We start from the raw sequence: 12,855 nt of genomic DNA on the forward strand, positions 1-12,855 counted from the left end.
AGGGAGCACAGAGTAAAATTTTTCTTGAGAGGGAAAAGGACTTAACCATGGATGCCCTGAAGCAACACCCAAGCCCAGCTTCCCGGTGTGTCCCACAGGCAGTGCGTGCCGAGGGTGAAAAGGAACACGGGGCAAACAGTTCCCGCCCTGTTACCGATCGGCACCTGCTTCACACTCGCCCAGCTGGGCCTGCGGGCTCGGTGCTTTTGGCTGTGAGGAAGGCGGTTGTGGAGAAGTGGCGAGTGGCCACTGGACCTTCATGGTGACAGGAGGTGAGCTAGCAGAAGGGGAGAGGAGGCGGGGGAGTCTGTCAGGGCGAATGAGCACAGTCCACCTTGACACCTGCTGCCAAGACTTACCGTTTGAACATGCGCCGGGAGTTCTTCCCAGGCTCATTCTTCTCCCTGGAGCAAAAGAGAAGCCCACCCCCACGTGGCTACTTAAAAGCAGCTGTGGGCCGGGGCAGGGGGCGTGGGGGAGGGTTGGGCAGGCTCAACCCGTCCGGCTGTCCCCAGCGGTCAGGGTTGTTCTACCTTGGCTGCAGTCTTCATAATCGTGGATTTTCACCAGCAGGCTCTTGTTGATTTGCTCACAGATCTTTTTCAGGGTGTCCAAGTTTCTATCCCCAAGGAGGGCCCTCTTCTCCATCTCGATGAAGATGTCCAGCAAGCTCTGGGGGAGGAGAGGACCAGCTGAGCTGTGCTGGCTGAGAGCATGCTGGCTCCCACATCCCCTTCCTCCCAGCCAGGGGACCCCACCCCCACCCCAGCCGAGCCCCTGAGAGTGTGTGCTGGTCTCCCGCAGCCACCAGACTGCCGGCAGGTGAGTCTGGGTTCTCTGACCCAGACAGAGAGGGTAGAGAAGTGGCTGGGTCCCACGAGACCCTGTCCCCAGGCCCTGGGCTCAGAGTGTTTGTGGATGCTTTCCTGTGGGCACTGGGGACTGGCCCAACACACGGCTGAGACACAGCCCTGGGGACTGCCTCTGGCACGAAACCCACTTCCAGACCTGAGTTCACACACACAAAGACACAATCACAGATACAAACAAGCACACAGTCCTTCACACATACATACCCATGTACCGCACAGACATGGGGACATGCACAGACATGTAGGCACAATCACAGACCACACACACCAAACACAGAAACACATGCACACCCATGTACGTGCACACATACCACATCACAGACACAGAGATACACCTACCACAAATACATACGACTTACATGCCACACCCACAGACACACCTAGAGAGACATATACACTCCACACACACACTATCCATACAGAGACACACAGGCACAGACATATATGCCATACATAACACATACACCATCACACACCACACACAAAGAGACACACACACAAACTTATGTCGTACAGATACACACATAACCCCCTCGTCCCAGTTTCCTGAGGGACTGCAGCCGCGAGGGTCTATCTCAGGCCACCATGGCCCTCCCTGGCTGCACATGTCACACACTGGGCTGTGTGCATAAGCAGTCACCTCTCCTGGCTCCTGGCTCCTGGCTCCTGGCTCCGCCTTGCTCCCTGTACAGAGTGTGCACAGTGCTTCAGGGCAGACAGGAGTCACACCCACAACCCCTCCTGTGTGCCAGCTGCCGCCTTCTCCCTGCTTAGGTGAGACTCCAGGCTGCTTTGAGCAGAATAGCTAGCACCTCTCTTCCTCTCAGAAGTGCCCCTGCTGACCGACCTGGAGGAGGTGCCGGGTCTTACCATGTTATCTTCCAGTTTACATTTGGAGATCTCCCTGCTCAAAAAAAATTTAAAAGCCTTCAATTCCAGTTGGCTTACGTCTTCTGAAATCTGGAAGAGCATGACCCTGTGAGGTGGAAATACACACTTGAGGCAGAGTTTCCCACATAATCTCCCCTCCGTAACACAGTCACAGAGGACCTGTTCCAATGGCCTCTCTGGAAAAGGAAGCCAGCTAAGGACATGATTTACGAGTGGAGTCCTGGGAGAGAGGCTGGCATGGTGACAGAATCCTGACTCACACCCAGCTATGCCACCCGGAACCATCTGAAGTTTCATCAACTTTACCTTCCAGTTCAGCTCAGTTCAACCAATCTCGTTTTTCCTTTGTCTTTCTACCCAGTGTTGATTTTTGGAAAGTATACTTTCCAAAATGCAAATTGATCATCACTTCCCTCAGGAGAACTGGCCAGTGTCCTCTGAAGTGGGGGAGGGCCAATGTTTGGTTCTGGAATACAAAGACTCCACATGGAACGCCACAGCTCTCACCAGTCCTTCATGGGTGAGCCCTGCCCCCACCCCTGATGCTCTGCCCCAGGTGCTCCGTTCCCTGTCGTCCTGCAGGTTCCTGCTCAGCCACCGAGAGCCCACTCAGCACTGCCTGGGTATCCTCAGAGCAGCATTCGCTCTGCTCTTCCTTTGTGCAACCCCAAAGGCTAACGCACAAAACATAACTTCCTGTTTATGAAACTGCCCGCATCCTCTGGTAGGCACGCCCCTGCCCTGTTTTTGTGAAATGTGATGTTTGAGTGCATGGCCCCAGACTACAGGCGTTCCACCATCTTCGAGCTGTGTGATGTGAGGCGTGCCACACATCTTTCCTTCAGTTATGTTCTGAAGGTAACTGCATCTCTCCATCACAAGCAGATGCTAAGAGTTACATAAGTAAGCACTGAAGCCAATCTTTGGCAGTGCACTAAGCGAGCAACAGGCCTTATGGTTTCCTGATCTATGACGGGCACAGCCAGGCTCTTGGAATGTGCCAGTTGAAGGGCTGAACAACGGAACGGTATAAGGCAGCAAACCCTTCGGTATTATGGCATAAATAAAATAACATGGTAACTTCAAAAGCAAAGGAGAAGATTGAAATTCTTAAATAAAGAGTGTGTAGAAACAGGACACTCTGTATTGTCATCTGTCGTGTTCCCTCCCAAGGAAACTCCACCATAAAGGGTTTCCCTAAAGCCCTCCCAGTTTGGCCAGGATGGGATCCAATTGGAAGCCACCATGCTTCATTACAAGGTATTCTGACTTTTTACTTTCCTCATTATCGAAACCTACATGCTTTTTTTTTTTTTTTTTTTTTTTTTTTTTTGACAGGCAGAGTGGACAGAGAGAGAGAGAGACAGAGAGAAAGGTCTTCCTTTTGCTGTTGGTTCACCCTCCAATGGCCGCCGTGGCCGGCACGCTGCGGCCGGCGCACCGCGCTGATCCGATGGCAGGAGCCAGGTGCTTCTCCTGGTCTCCCGTAGGGTGCAGGGCCCAAGCACTTGGGCCATCCTCCACTGCACTCCCGGGCCACAGCAGAGAGCTGGCCTGGAAGAGGGGCAACCGGGACAGAATCCGGCGCCCCGACCGGGACTAGAACCCGGTGTGCCGGCGCCGCAAGGCAGAGAAGATTAGCCTAGTGAGCTGCGGCGCTGGCCCTACATGCTTTCTTGTACCATGATTGTCTGGTGACAAACTTGGAGAGTTTATAAGACATTTATTTGGGGGGCAGCGACTGCACTTTGGGAAGAAAATAGCTAGTGTTTTCTGATCGTGAGAAGTGACCCCACCAACGTGTTTCCATCGCCTGATTGGTCCTCAGTGTGATAAACAAGCAGTAGCCATGATTGTGCTCCCCCTTTTGTCCCCAAGCCAATTTGTTAAAGATTTTAACACAGACTCTGACCCCCTAGGGGACTCGAGCCCCCACCAGAAGGGTGCAGACCACTGGCTGGCACTGGCAGCCGCAGCCCGGCTCACGTGGCTGAACAAGTGGAACCTTCGGGAAACCAAGATGGCATCACAAGAGGACATCCCCATCTGTCTTAGCTCTGAGGCTGTTATTTCTTAGGATTCACTGGTGCCTTAAGGAATAAATCCCTTACAAAGCCTCCACGACTGTAGTGAATGGAAGCCACCCCGTGTTCTTCCACACCCTCGAAAAGCTCAAGTCTCCGAGAACATGTGACTGCGACCTTATTCGAATCCTACTGGGTTAGGATAGGCCCTGATTCAATGACTGGCATCTGCATAAGATGAGGGCAATTCAGATCATCGAAAAAGCAGAGACGGTTGTGCTGTGTCTCTAAGACAAGGAACGCCGAGGATTGTCTTACAGAAGCCAGGAGAGAGGCACGGGACCAGTACTCCCTGAGAGTCTCCAAAACGGAGCTGGCCCCGGGGAACTCTTGGACTCTACTTTGAGCCTGCAGAGCTGCTGAGGATACAGGCCTCTCTGCTGTGAGCCACCAGGGTTGTGGCATGTTGTCACATCAGCCTTAACAAAGAACCCACCCAGACGGTCTCTCTCATCACTTAAAACCAACCTGGTCACGCTTCAAACAGGGAGGGAGACCTATGACAAGGAACATGCTAGAACCTCAGGTCCCTGACAGCAGAAGGACCCCACGGGCATTAGCCAGCTGGGCTACCAGGAGGCAGTGGCTGTCAGCCGTGGCGCGGCCTCTCCAGCTCACGTGCAGTTATTGACAAGCAAGCGAGGATGAGGAAATGGGCCATAACGAAGGCTTACATGGACTTCTCGGAAAGGACAGCTAAAAATTACTTCAAGGAGCATCTGATAACAGATGTTGAAAGAAGGTGACAATGTGCTCTATGATGAGTCTTGACTCGGAATCGTGACGTTACTTAATGTGGCTGTTCTCACACCCCATGGCGGCCCCTGGCAGGACGACCCAAGGCACTGATGTTCTCCAGTGGAAGCTTGGAAGCCTGAGGACCACTGGGCTCACTGGAAGTAAGCAGGCAGCTCAGTAGAGAGCTTTGCCATTTAAGTCTTTAAGTGTAGAATAGAAGCCTTGGCCCACTGAAAATCTTCCCAGGCACCCACAGGCCGGTGGGAAGTAGTGGTGCTGTACCCAATGAATGGGCAAAATGAACACACAATAGGGGCATCAGAAAAGCAGAGGCCGACAGGAAGACAGAGACGGAGATCAGAACATGCGGGGAAAGGCTAACCTTAGCCCATCGATTGCTAATTTGCTTTGAAAAAGAAATGTGTATTTTATGATCTTAGCACATTTTTCTTTTGCTGAATTATACATAAGATTCTAGATTTCTTAACCTGTTGGGACATCTGTACAGACAACCCCGGGTCAGCCCTGCCCACAAGATGCGCACATTCAACTCTGAGCCCCCAGTGCCCACGCTGGAGTTTGCACCCACCTGTAGGCAGAAATATGGGCCCTGCCTGGGATCTGCAGCTCCGTCACCATCTCCTCCTTGCTAGTGCCCAGCAAAGTGCTCAGCAGATCCAGTCTGTGGATTCGGAAGAGCAGCTCCTTCAGGAAGGCCAGGTTGTTCTCCTCCAGCATGCGCTTCTCCTGGAGTCTCTGGAATAGCATCAAGGCATCCTGGATGGGCTCCTGCTTCCTTTGTGGGATGTAATCCAGGCTCAGGAACTTCAGGGAGGCCAGCTCCTCGCTGTCCAGCTGCTCCCCAATTTTGTAAAGACAACTGGATAAATCCATGCTTGTCAGGAGGAAGGAGAACGTAGCTGCAACCTAGGGGAAAACAGAAGGCTGGGTAGGTGCTGTGGTGCGGTGGGTTCAGCTGCTGCCTGCAACACCAGCATCCTATATGGGTGCTAATTCAAGTCCCAGCTGCTCCACTTCTAACCCAGCTCCCTGTTAATGTGCCTGGAAAAACAGTGGAGGATGCACCCCTGCCACCTACATGGGAGACCCAGATGGAGTTTCAAGCTCTTGGCTTCAGTCCAGCCTAGCCCTGGCTATTGTGGCCATTTGGGGAGTGATCCAGTTGATAGAAGATCTCTCTCTCTCTCTCTCTCTCTCTCTCTCTCTCCATCACTCTGCCTTTTAAATAAATAATATCTTAAAACACATAGAAAGCTATGTTCAGATGAGGAAGACAAGTACCATTTACTGGTTTGTTTCTTCATCAAATGCTATTGTGTCTGCCAGACATTTTTCCATGGATTCAGGAAAAAGAAAAGAATAATAACAAACAGGACACGTGTCTGCTCTCAGGCAGTTTGCTTTTAGGGGGTGGCCACACCGACAAGCCAGTAGTCAGAGTTGTGATGTAACCAGGGTGCAGCAGGAACACAGAGGAAGCAGATGGAACTGAGCCTAGGAGTGGGGCTGCCTGTGCTCATTCTCCTGAGAAACAATTGATGCAAAAGATGGAGGCACGAACGTGAAGCTGCTCCAGGCAGGCTGTAATTCCCGGAAGTCACCACCAGACGTCTGGGGTGGGGAGAGGTGGCACAAAGGGCTGATGCCAGAGCCATGTAGGCCATGTCCCACAGGGCCTCGGCCTGTTGGGCAGGGCTCAGGTTTTGGCCTGCAGGTGATGGGGAATTCAGAAAGGACTGTAAAACTGGGAGTGACGTCATCCAATCTAGGCTCGACACTTAAAGTGTGGAGGACAGATTGGAGAGTCGGAGGCAGGAGAGCTCCCAGCACCTGCCTTTAACTGGTGGCTGCCGGAGCGGTGGAGCCTGATTGAAACAGTGGTGGGTGGGGGATGTCCTGGTGCAGCCCCATTCCCCAAGAGCCTCAGATCCGCGCCTGTAGCTGGCCAGGAACCCAAGCCCGGAAGCTGAACCAATTCAACACCGAGGGCCCTTTTCTTTTTTCTAAAGTTTTTACAGTGTTTAAGGACAAGAAGGGGCCGGCACCATGGCTCACTTGGTTAATCTTCCGCCTGTGGCACCGGCATCCCATATGGGTGCCGGGTTCTAGTCCTGGTTGCTCCTCTTCTAGTCCAGCTCTCTGTTGTGGCCCAGGAGGGCAGTGGAGGATGGCCCAAGTGCTTGGGCCCCTGCACCCGCATGGGAGACCAGGAAGAAGTACCTAACTCCTGGCTTCAGATCAGCGCAATGTGCCGGCGGTGGTGGCCATTTGGGGAGTGAACCAATGGAAGGAAGATCTTTCTGTCTCTCTCTCTCTACCTATAACTCTACCTGTCAAATAAAACAAACAAACAAACAAACAAAGGACAAGAAAGCGGTATCTCTGAGAAGTTCGCTTGTTTTGACAGAATCAAAATGAGCATTTTATCATTATCACTCCTGGTATATCAAACTGATTGGCAGGAATGCAAGAAAGTCTGACTTGGAAATATTGCATAGAAAAAGTTTGAATTCACAAACATTACACTTTCAAGGCTTTGCCTATAAGTCTACATTAACACCTACTTATCTGATAGCAGCACTGCTGGTTTTAAAGGAGCTTGTTTGTTTTTTTCCTTCCAGAGGGAATGAAGAATGGCAGTATCATCTCTGGAACAAATTACTAAGCTAGTAACAAACCACAGAGGAATAGCTTCTCCACACAACTCAAGGGCAATAAACAGATAAGAATATAATTACAGGGAAAGTGGCCTCCACTATGCTGCTTTGAATTGCTCAAGATTTATTGTTATTATTAAAATATAATGCACCATCACTACGATCTGTTCTGGGAAAAAACAAACCATGAGGTTAGAGTTTCCTTTCTTAACCAAGAGAACAGCCAGAGCAAATCTGTCTTAGCCACTGGTGTTCTGTAGAATGATTATCAATAGACATTTATTCCAGGTTACAACTAAGAGACAAACCAAGTATTTTGCATCCAGATTTTATACCCCAAATAGGTTCTCTGATGATTTATCATGCTACCATAGGAAATTTGAACAAATAACAAATTGTATAACATAAATAGACATGCAGTATGGGATGACATAAAAGATACAACTTGACCCTGGATTTTTCCTTTAGAATAATTCCTTTCATGAATAAGACTTTACTTTTTACATCTAGACTTACACTATATCTGGTCTGGTATCATGAAGAAAGTTAATGACACAGTTTATAAAAAAATCTCAACTACATATTTTATTTTAGTTTTTTGTCTCCCTAAACCACACACACACACACAAATTCTCCAAGTGGATGCTCAGGTTAGGTTGTGATGTTCTTAAGTAAACAAATTTATTGGCTGGCGCTGTGGCTCACAAGGCTAATCCTCCGCCTGCGGCGCCAGTACCCCAGGTTCTAGTCCTAGTTGGGGCGTCGGATTCTGTCCCGGTTGCCCCTCTTCCAGGCCAGCTCTCTGCTGTGGCCCGGGAGTGCAGTGGAGGATGGCCCAAGTGCTTGGGCCCTGCACCCCATGGGAGACCAGGAGAAGCACCTGGCTCCTGGCTTCGGATCGGCACAGCATGCCGGCTGTAGCAGCCATTTGGGGGATGAACCAACGGAAAGGAAGACCTTTCTCTCTGTCTGTCTCTCTCTCTCACTGTCTAACTCTGGCTGTAAAAAAAAAAAAAAAAGTAACAAATTTATTAAGAGTTGGAATATAAATCATACAATTACTTGCAGCAGCAATAGTCTTTTTAAAAATGGCTAAAACAGGGATCGGGTAAAGCCGCCGCCTGCAGTACCAGCATCCCATATGGGTGCCAGTTTGAGTTCGAGTCCTGGCTGTTCCACTTCTGATCCAACTCTCTGCTGTGGCCTGGGAAAGCAGTAGAAGATGGCCCAAGTCCTTGGACCCCTGCACCGGCATGAGAGATCTGGAAGAAGTTTCTGGCTCCTGGCTTTGGATCAGCTCAGCTCTAGCCACTGCGGCCAGTTGGGGAGTGAACCAGCGGATGGAAGATCTCTCTCTCTCTCCTTTTCTCTCTGTGTAACTCTTTCAAGGAAATAAATAAATATTTTAAAAAATGGCTAAAACAAATTTTTAAATTAAGTCATACACAAAGGACTATTAAGGATAGTTTTCCAAACAATACCTAGAAAGACAGGAAAATATTTGTTGCCTCATAATAAAGTTAAATAAATATTCTTTCTGAATCCTGTAAACACTATAAGATGCTTTGAGTTTATTTGGTTCCCATAAGGTAAAACACATGATTACTTTTATATAAGTTCTTCCAAATTCCTCCTAATTCTTACCTTCTCTCAAACTCTTATTTTTTTTTTTAGATTTTTATTTATTTATTTGACAGGTAGAATTACAGACAGTGAGAAAGAGAGAGAGAGAGAGAGAGAGAGAGAGAGAGAGGTCTTCCTTCCATTGGTTCACTTCCCAAATGGCTGCAACAGATGGAACTATGCTGATCTGAAGCCAGGAGCCAGAAGCCTCCTCCAGGTCTCCCATGTGGGTGCAGGGCCCAAGGACCTGGGCCATCCTCCACTGCCCTCCCGGGCCATAGCAGAGAGCTGGACTGGAAGAGGAGCAACCAGGACTAGAACCCGGAGCCCATATGGGATACTGGCGCCGCAGGTGGAGGATTAACCTAGTGTGCCACAGCGCTGGCCACTCAAACTCTTATTGATGTCTTCACTGGACTTGGAGATTATCTCTTTCAGAAGTATGCTTTTTTGTTGGTTTTAATAATTACACTTAATTTTCTAGCAATAAACATGATTTAAAATTTAAGGTTCATGTAATTTTAGGCAAAGGTAGACATCAAAGCAACTACTTTTCTACATCCTTATATTTACAAAGCCTCGCATCCACTGTGGTTTGCTCCTTAAACTCACTGATCATGTTGTCAATGAATAAACTTTGCCCACTGACATTAAAGATTTCAAGATTCCTCAAAATTTCACAACACCACAGTTATTAAGATCTAATTTTCTTAGATTATAAGTATCAGTGTTATGCAATTTTTTGCTATTGGAAAAAAAAATTTTTGTTTTCTATATATATTATATCCAAGCTCCATTATCAGTTCTCAAGATAATGTCTAAAATGGACATTAATAAAGAAAAATAAAGCTGCTCAAGGACTGAACTTATTCAGTATACAGTTAAGACTTCCTTAATCCTGCTATATTTTTGTCTTCTTTTTTTTCCCCCTTTTTAAATTCCTATATTAAACCCTTGGTTGCTCATGGATTCAATCATTTATTATCAAAAATTTCAGAAACTTATGCTAATACATAGATTTAGGAAGGAATCAGACCAAATCTATTACCTCCATTAATAGTTAGAACAGAAGACAAAATAGCTAGCTGATATGAGTTGTGAATGTCACTATGACACAAAATATGGTGTGATTCACTTGTCTGGCTACAGGTGCAGTCGTTTTGTGAGTGACAACACACAGCATTTCCTACTTCTGACATGAAACTCCAGCTCATGAAGAATGTGCTGCACGACTTGAAAGTTTGCAACAGAGTAACAACTTTTCCCTGAAAAGCATGAACAAAACCCCTTGGGAAATCAGGCACAGTGGGTATTTATCGTTTTCTTCCTTTCCTCCTGTGGTTTCCTTTCTCGAGACAAACAGGTGGTTCCAACAGAATCCAACACACCTGTTAAAAACGACACGGCTGGCTTTTTTTCCTTTTCCTTTTCTTTTTCAGGGTTCCTTTCGTTTGAGCTCAGTATTCCATGTTGTTTTCCACTTGATGGAGAAGCTGGTACTAGTTGGCTGTGCTGCTTGATCTTGATCTTGATGAGAAGCCTACCCATCCTCTTCCTCTCCAAGAAACTCCCAAGTTTCCTTGCTAGTTCCAAATCACTGATTCTTTCTGGGGTTTCTTCCCAATTGATCTCTTGGCCCTGCTGTTCTTGTTGCAGAGACAACGCCGTAAGGTGGTCCTGATCCATGTGATTTTGTGGTCCTTTGTGTACAGTTTCAGGATCAGAAGGAGGCTACAGCTGAAATTCTGAGTCACAGAAATTTCCATCCCCATCTGCAATGTGAGGCTTTCCCAAACATGTTTTTTCTTCAGTAAGAAACCCCTGGTCAGTTACCAACAAATAGAGTTGACCCTTGTATTTGGTCATGGTGCTAAAATGATTACTCTGAAAGAATCAAGTTCTTCTTCCTGAACCGTTGAAGGTAGTTCACATAACCCAAGGTAAGTCAGTTGAGTGGCTGTATTATTTAGAAACTGCTTGGCTACAGAGCCTTTGCCAACAAGCTCACTATTGTCCGACCGCTTACAAGAGATGGTCTTCTCCACTAGCTGGTTGTAGCTGCGGTTACCAACAGCTTTTACAATGTCATCAATCTGAGGATCTACTAACCACCCATGGGACAAAGGAGATCAAATGCCATGCATTCCAGTGCATATTCAAATACGCCAACACCAGTAAATCCTACATTTACATCCAGGATGTCTGTTGTTTGCTTGCAAAATTGTTATAGTGTCACTCATATTCTGTTCTTAATGTAAGCGTTGAATTTCTAAAATTTCTTTCAGCTTTGCATCGTGTAATCCCCGAAATATTCCATCAGCTGCTCCACGGTTGTGACTTCCATCATCGGTGATAGTTCCATCTTCCAAGCCAGAAACAATATGTCGCGGACCGGCCAGAAAGGGCAGGGTCCATTCTCATCGCGCCTGATGATGGGCGCATTCTCCTGCTCCCACTGGATCCACTTGGTAAGATGCACAGATTGTCCGGGAAGCTCTCCTTGGAGGCCGCCAATACCAGAGCCCCAGGCAGCACGGCCGCGCCCTCCATCTCCTCCTTCTCCTCTGGGACGCTGCTCTCAGCTCCCTCCTTGCTGTTGAGCGACAGGGGGAAGAATGCAAGTTCAAGAACGACTCCTGCGAGTCCAGGCTTGGCGGCGAGTGCGCTGGAGGGCTCGGGTCGCCGGGGGCCCCTCGGAGCAGGCGGAGCCCTCTCCGAGCCGCAGGTGCGGGCGGGATCCGTGCCGACTCCAGTGTCTCGGGCCTCGGCCGGCTCCGGGGAGGCGGTCTCCTTGGGCTGCCCTCCCTAAGGCGCCTTCGCCACGCAGGGCTCTCCAAAGCGCTCTCCCTTCAAGTTCGAGCTGGGTCGGAGCTGCAGGAGGCTGCTCCTGCCCATCCGAGGGCCCTTTGAACCCGGCTAGGTTTTGTCCTGTTTCACATAGTTTCTTGCTAAGAAAGAAGAGGCCAGCGTCGGCAGAAACCCCAATCTCAGGGCAGCAGCGTTAGGATCCCGCATTTCTCCTGCCTTGAGCCCAGAGGCTCCACCACCTGGACCGATTTGTCCCCTGCTCCCGCTGCTGACAGCCGTGGGAGCAGCGCTGGTCCTGAGCGCTTGACAGCAAGCAAGCGAGCAAGGCCCCGCGCCCATCTGCTACAGATGCTGTGAGTAACAGCCACAGTGCATGGCCAGCGGTGACCAATGACTAAGGAATGCCAAGTGCCTTTAACCTACAAAAGGAAGAAAGCCCCTGACCGCAGGGTTCTGACACAAAGGACCTAGGACCTTGAACCCTCCTAACACCTGCCCAGCTTTCCCACGTCCTCAGTTGAAAAGCATGACAATGCAAGTGGAGGCAGTCTTTCTCCAACTCCTTCCAGTTGACCAGGTCTTTGTTGAAGGCTTACTCAGAAGGGGGCTGGCCCTGGAGGTGGTTCTAAGCAGCCCCTGTGTAAGAGCTAACTGCAAAACCATTTGAGAACAGTTGTGGTTCCTTTGCAGCCCGGTCCAGCTGTTTCCTTGGGCTCTTTCCCTAACCTTGAATAACCGGGAACCTGCAGCCATTCATGAATGAAAACACAAACCCTGAATCTGTCACTTAGAGGCGGTGATCAAGTGAATTAAAACCCAGGTCCATGTCAGGCCCAGGCCAAAGCCCGGAACCAGGAACTCTACCCTCATATCCCACGTGAGTGGCAGGGGCCCAAGCACTTGGGCCATCTTCCACTGCTTTCTCAGGCATGTTAGCAGGGAGTGGGATCAGAAACAGAGCAGCCAGGACTCAACCTTGCACTCCAATGTGGGATGCTGGTGTCATGAGCAGCGGCTGAACCCACTGCGCCGTAATGTCAGCATTGTGTTAAACCCTTGCTAAAATAAAACATTTTTGATTTGCACATTAGAGTAAGTTTTAATGTTCTTTTTAAAAAGCAACCCAAAAGACTCTGAAAAACTTTATTTTTGCTTTCAAAA

The 12,855-nt window shown here is 48.9% G+C and overlaps 1 protein-coding gene and 1 pseudogene across 5 annotated transcripts in view; both read right to left on the reverse strand.

The window, feature by feature from the left end:
- The window catches only part of CASP8 (caspase 8), a 67,732-nt gene that overhangs the window by 13,367 nt on the left and 41,510 nt on the right, over window positions 1-12,855 (reverse strand). For 4 of the 5 annotated variants that reach the window (XM_051849294.2, XM_051849295.2, XM_051849297.2 and 1 more), the window contains 4 exons: window positions 5,175-5,512; window positions 1,743-1,848; window positions 534-672; window positions 360-404 (listed from right to left, as the gene is read on the reverse strand). In XM_051849294.2, the coding sequence (XP_051705254.2) occupies window positions 360-404; window positions 534-672; window positions 1,743-1,848; window positions 5,175-5,479 (595 nt within the window). In that variant the 5' untranslated portion in view covers window positions 5,480-5,512. Of the gene's footprint in view, window positions 1-359; window positions 405-533; window positions 673-1,742; window positions 1,849-5,174; window positions 5,513-12,855 lie in introns of those variants that run through there. The other variant, XM_070070391.1, reaches the window with a different exon arrangement.
- LOC127491719 (ubiquitin carboxyl-terminal hydrolase MINDY-2 pseudogene) lies at window positions 9,037-12,769 on the reverse strand (annotated as a pseudogene).

The sequence above is a fragment of the Oryctolagus cuniculus genome, chromosome 3 (genome assembly GCF_964237555.1).
Source record: "Oryctolagus cuniculus chromosome 3, mOryCun1.1, whole genome shotgun sequence".
Lineage (NCBI taxonomy): Eukaryota > Metazoa > Chordata > Mammalia > Lagomorpha > Leporidae > Oryctolagus > Oryctolagus cuniculus.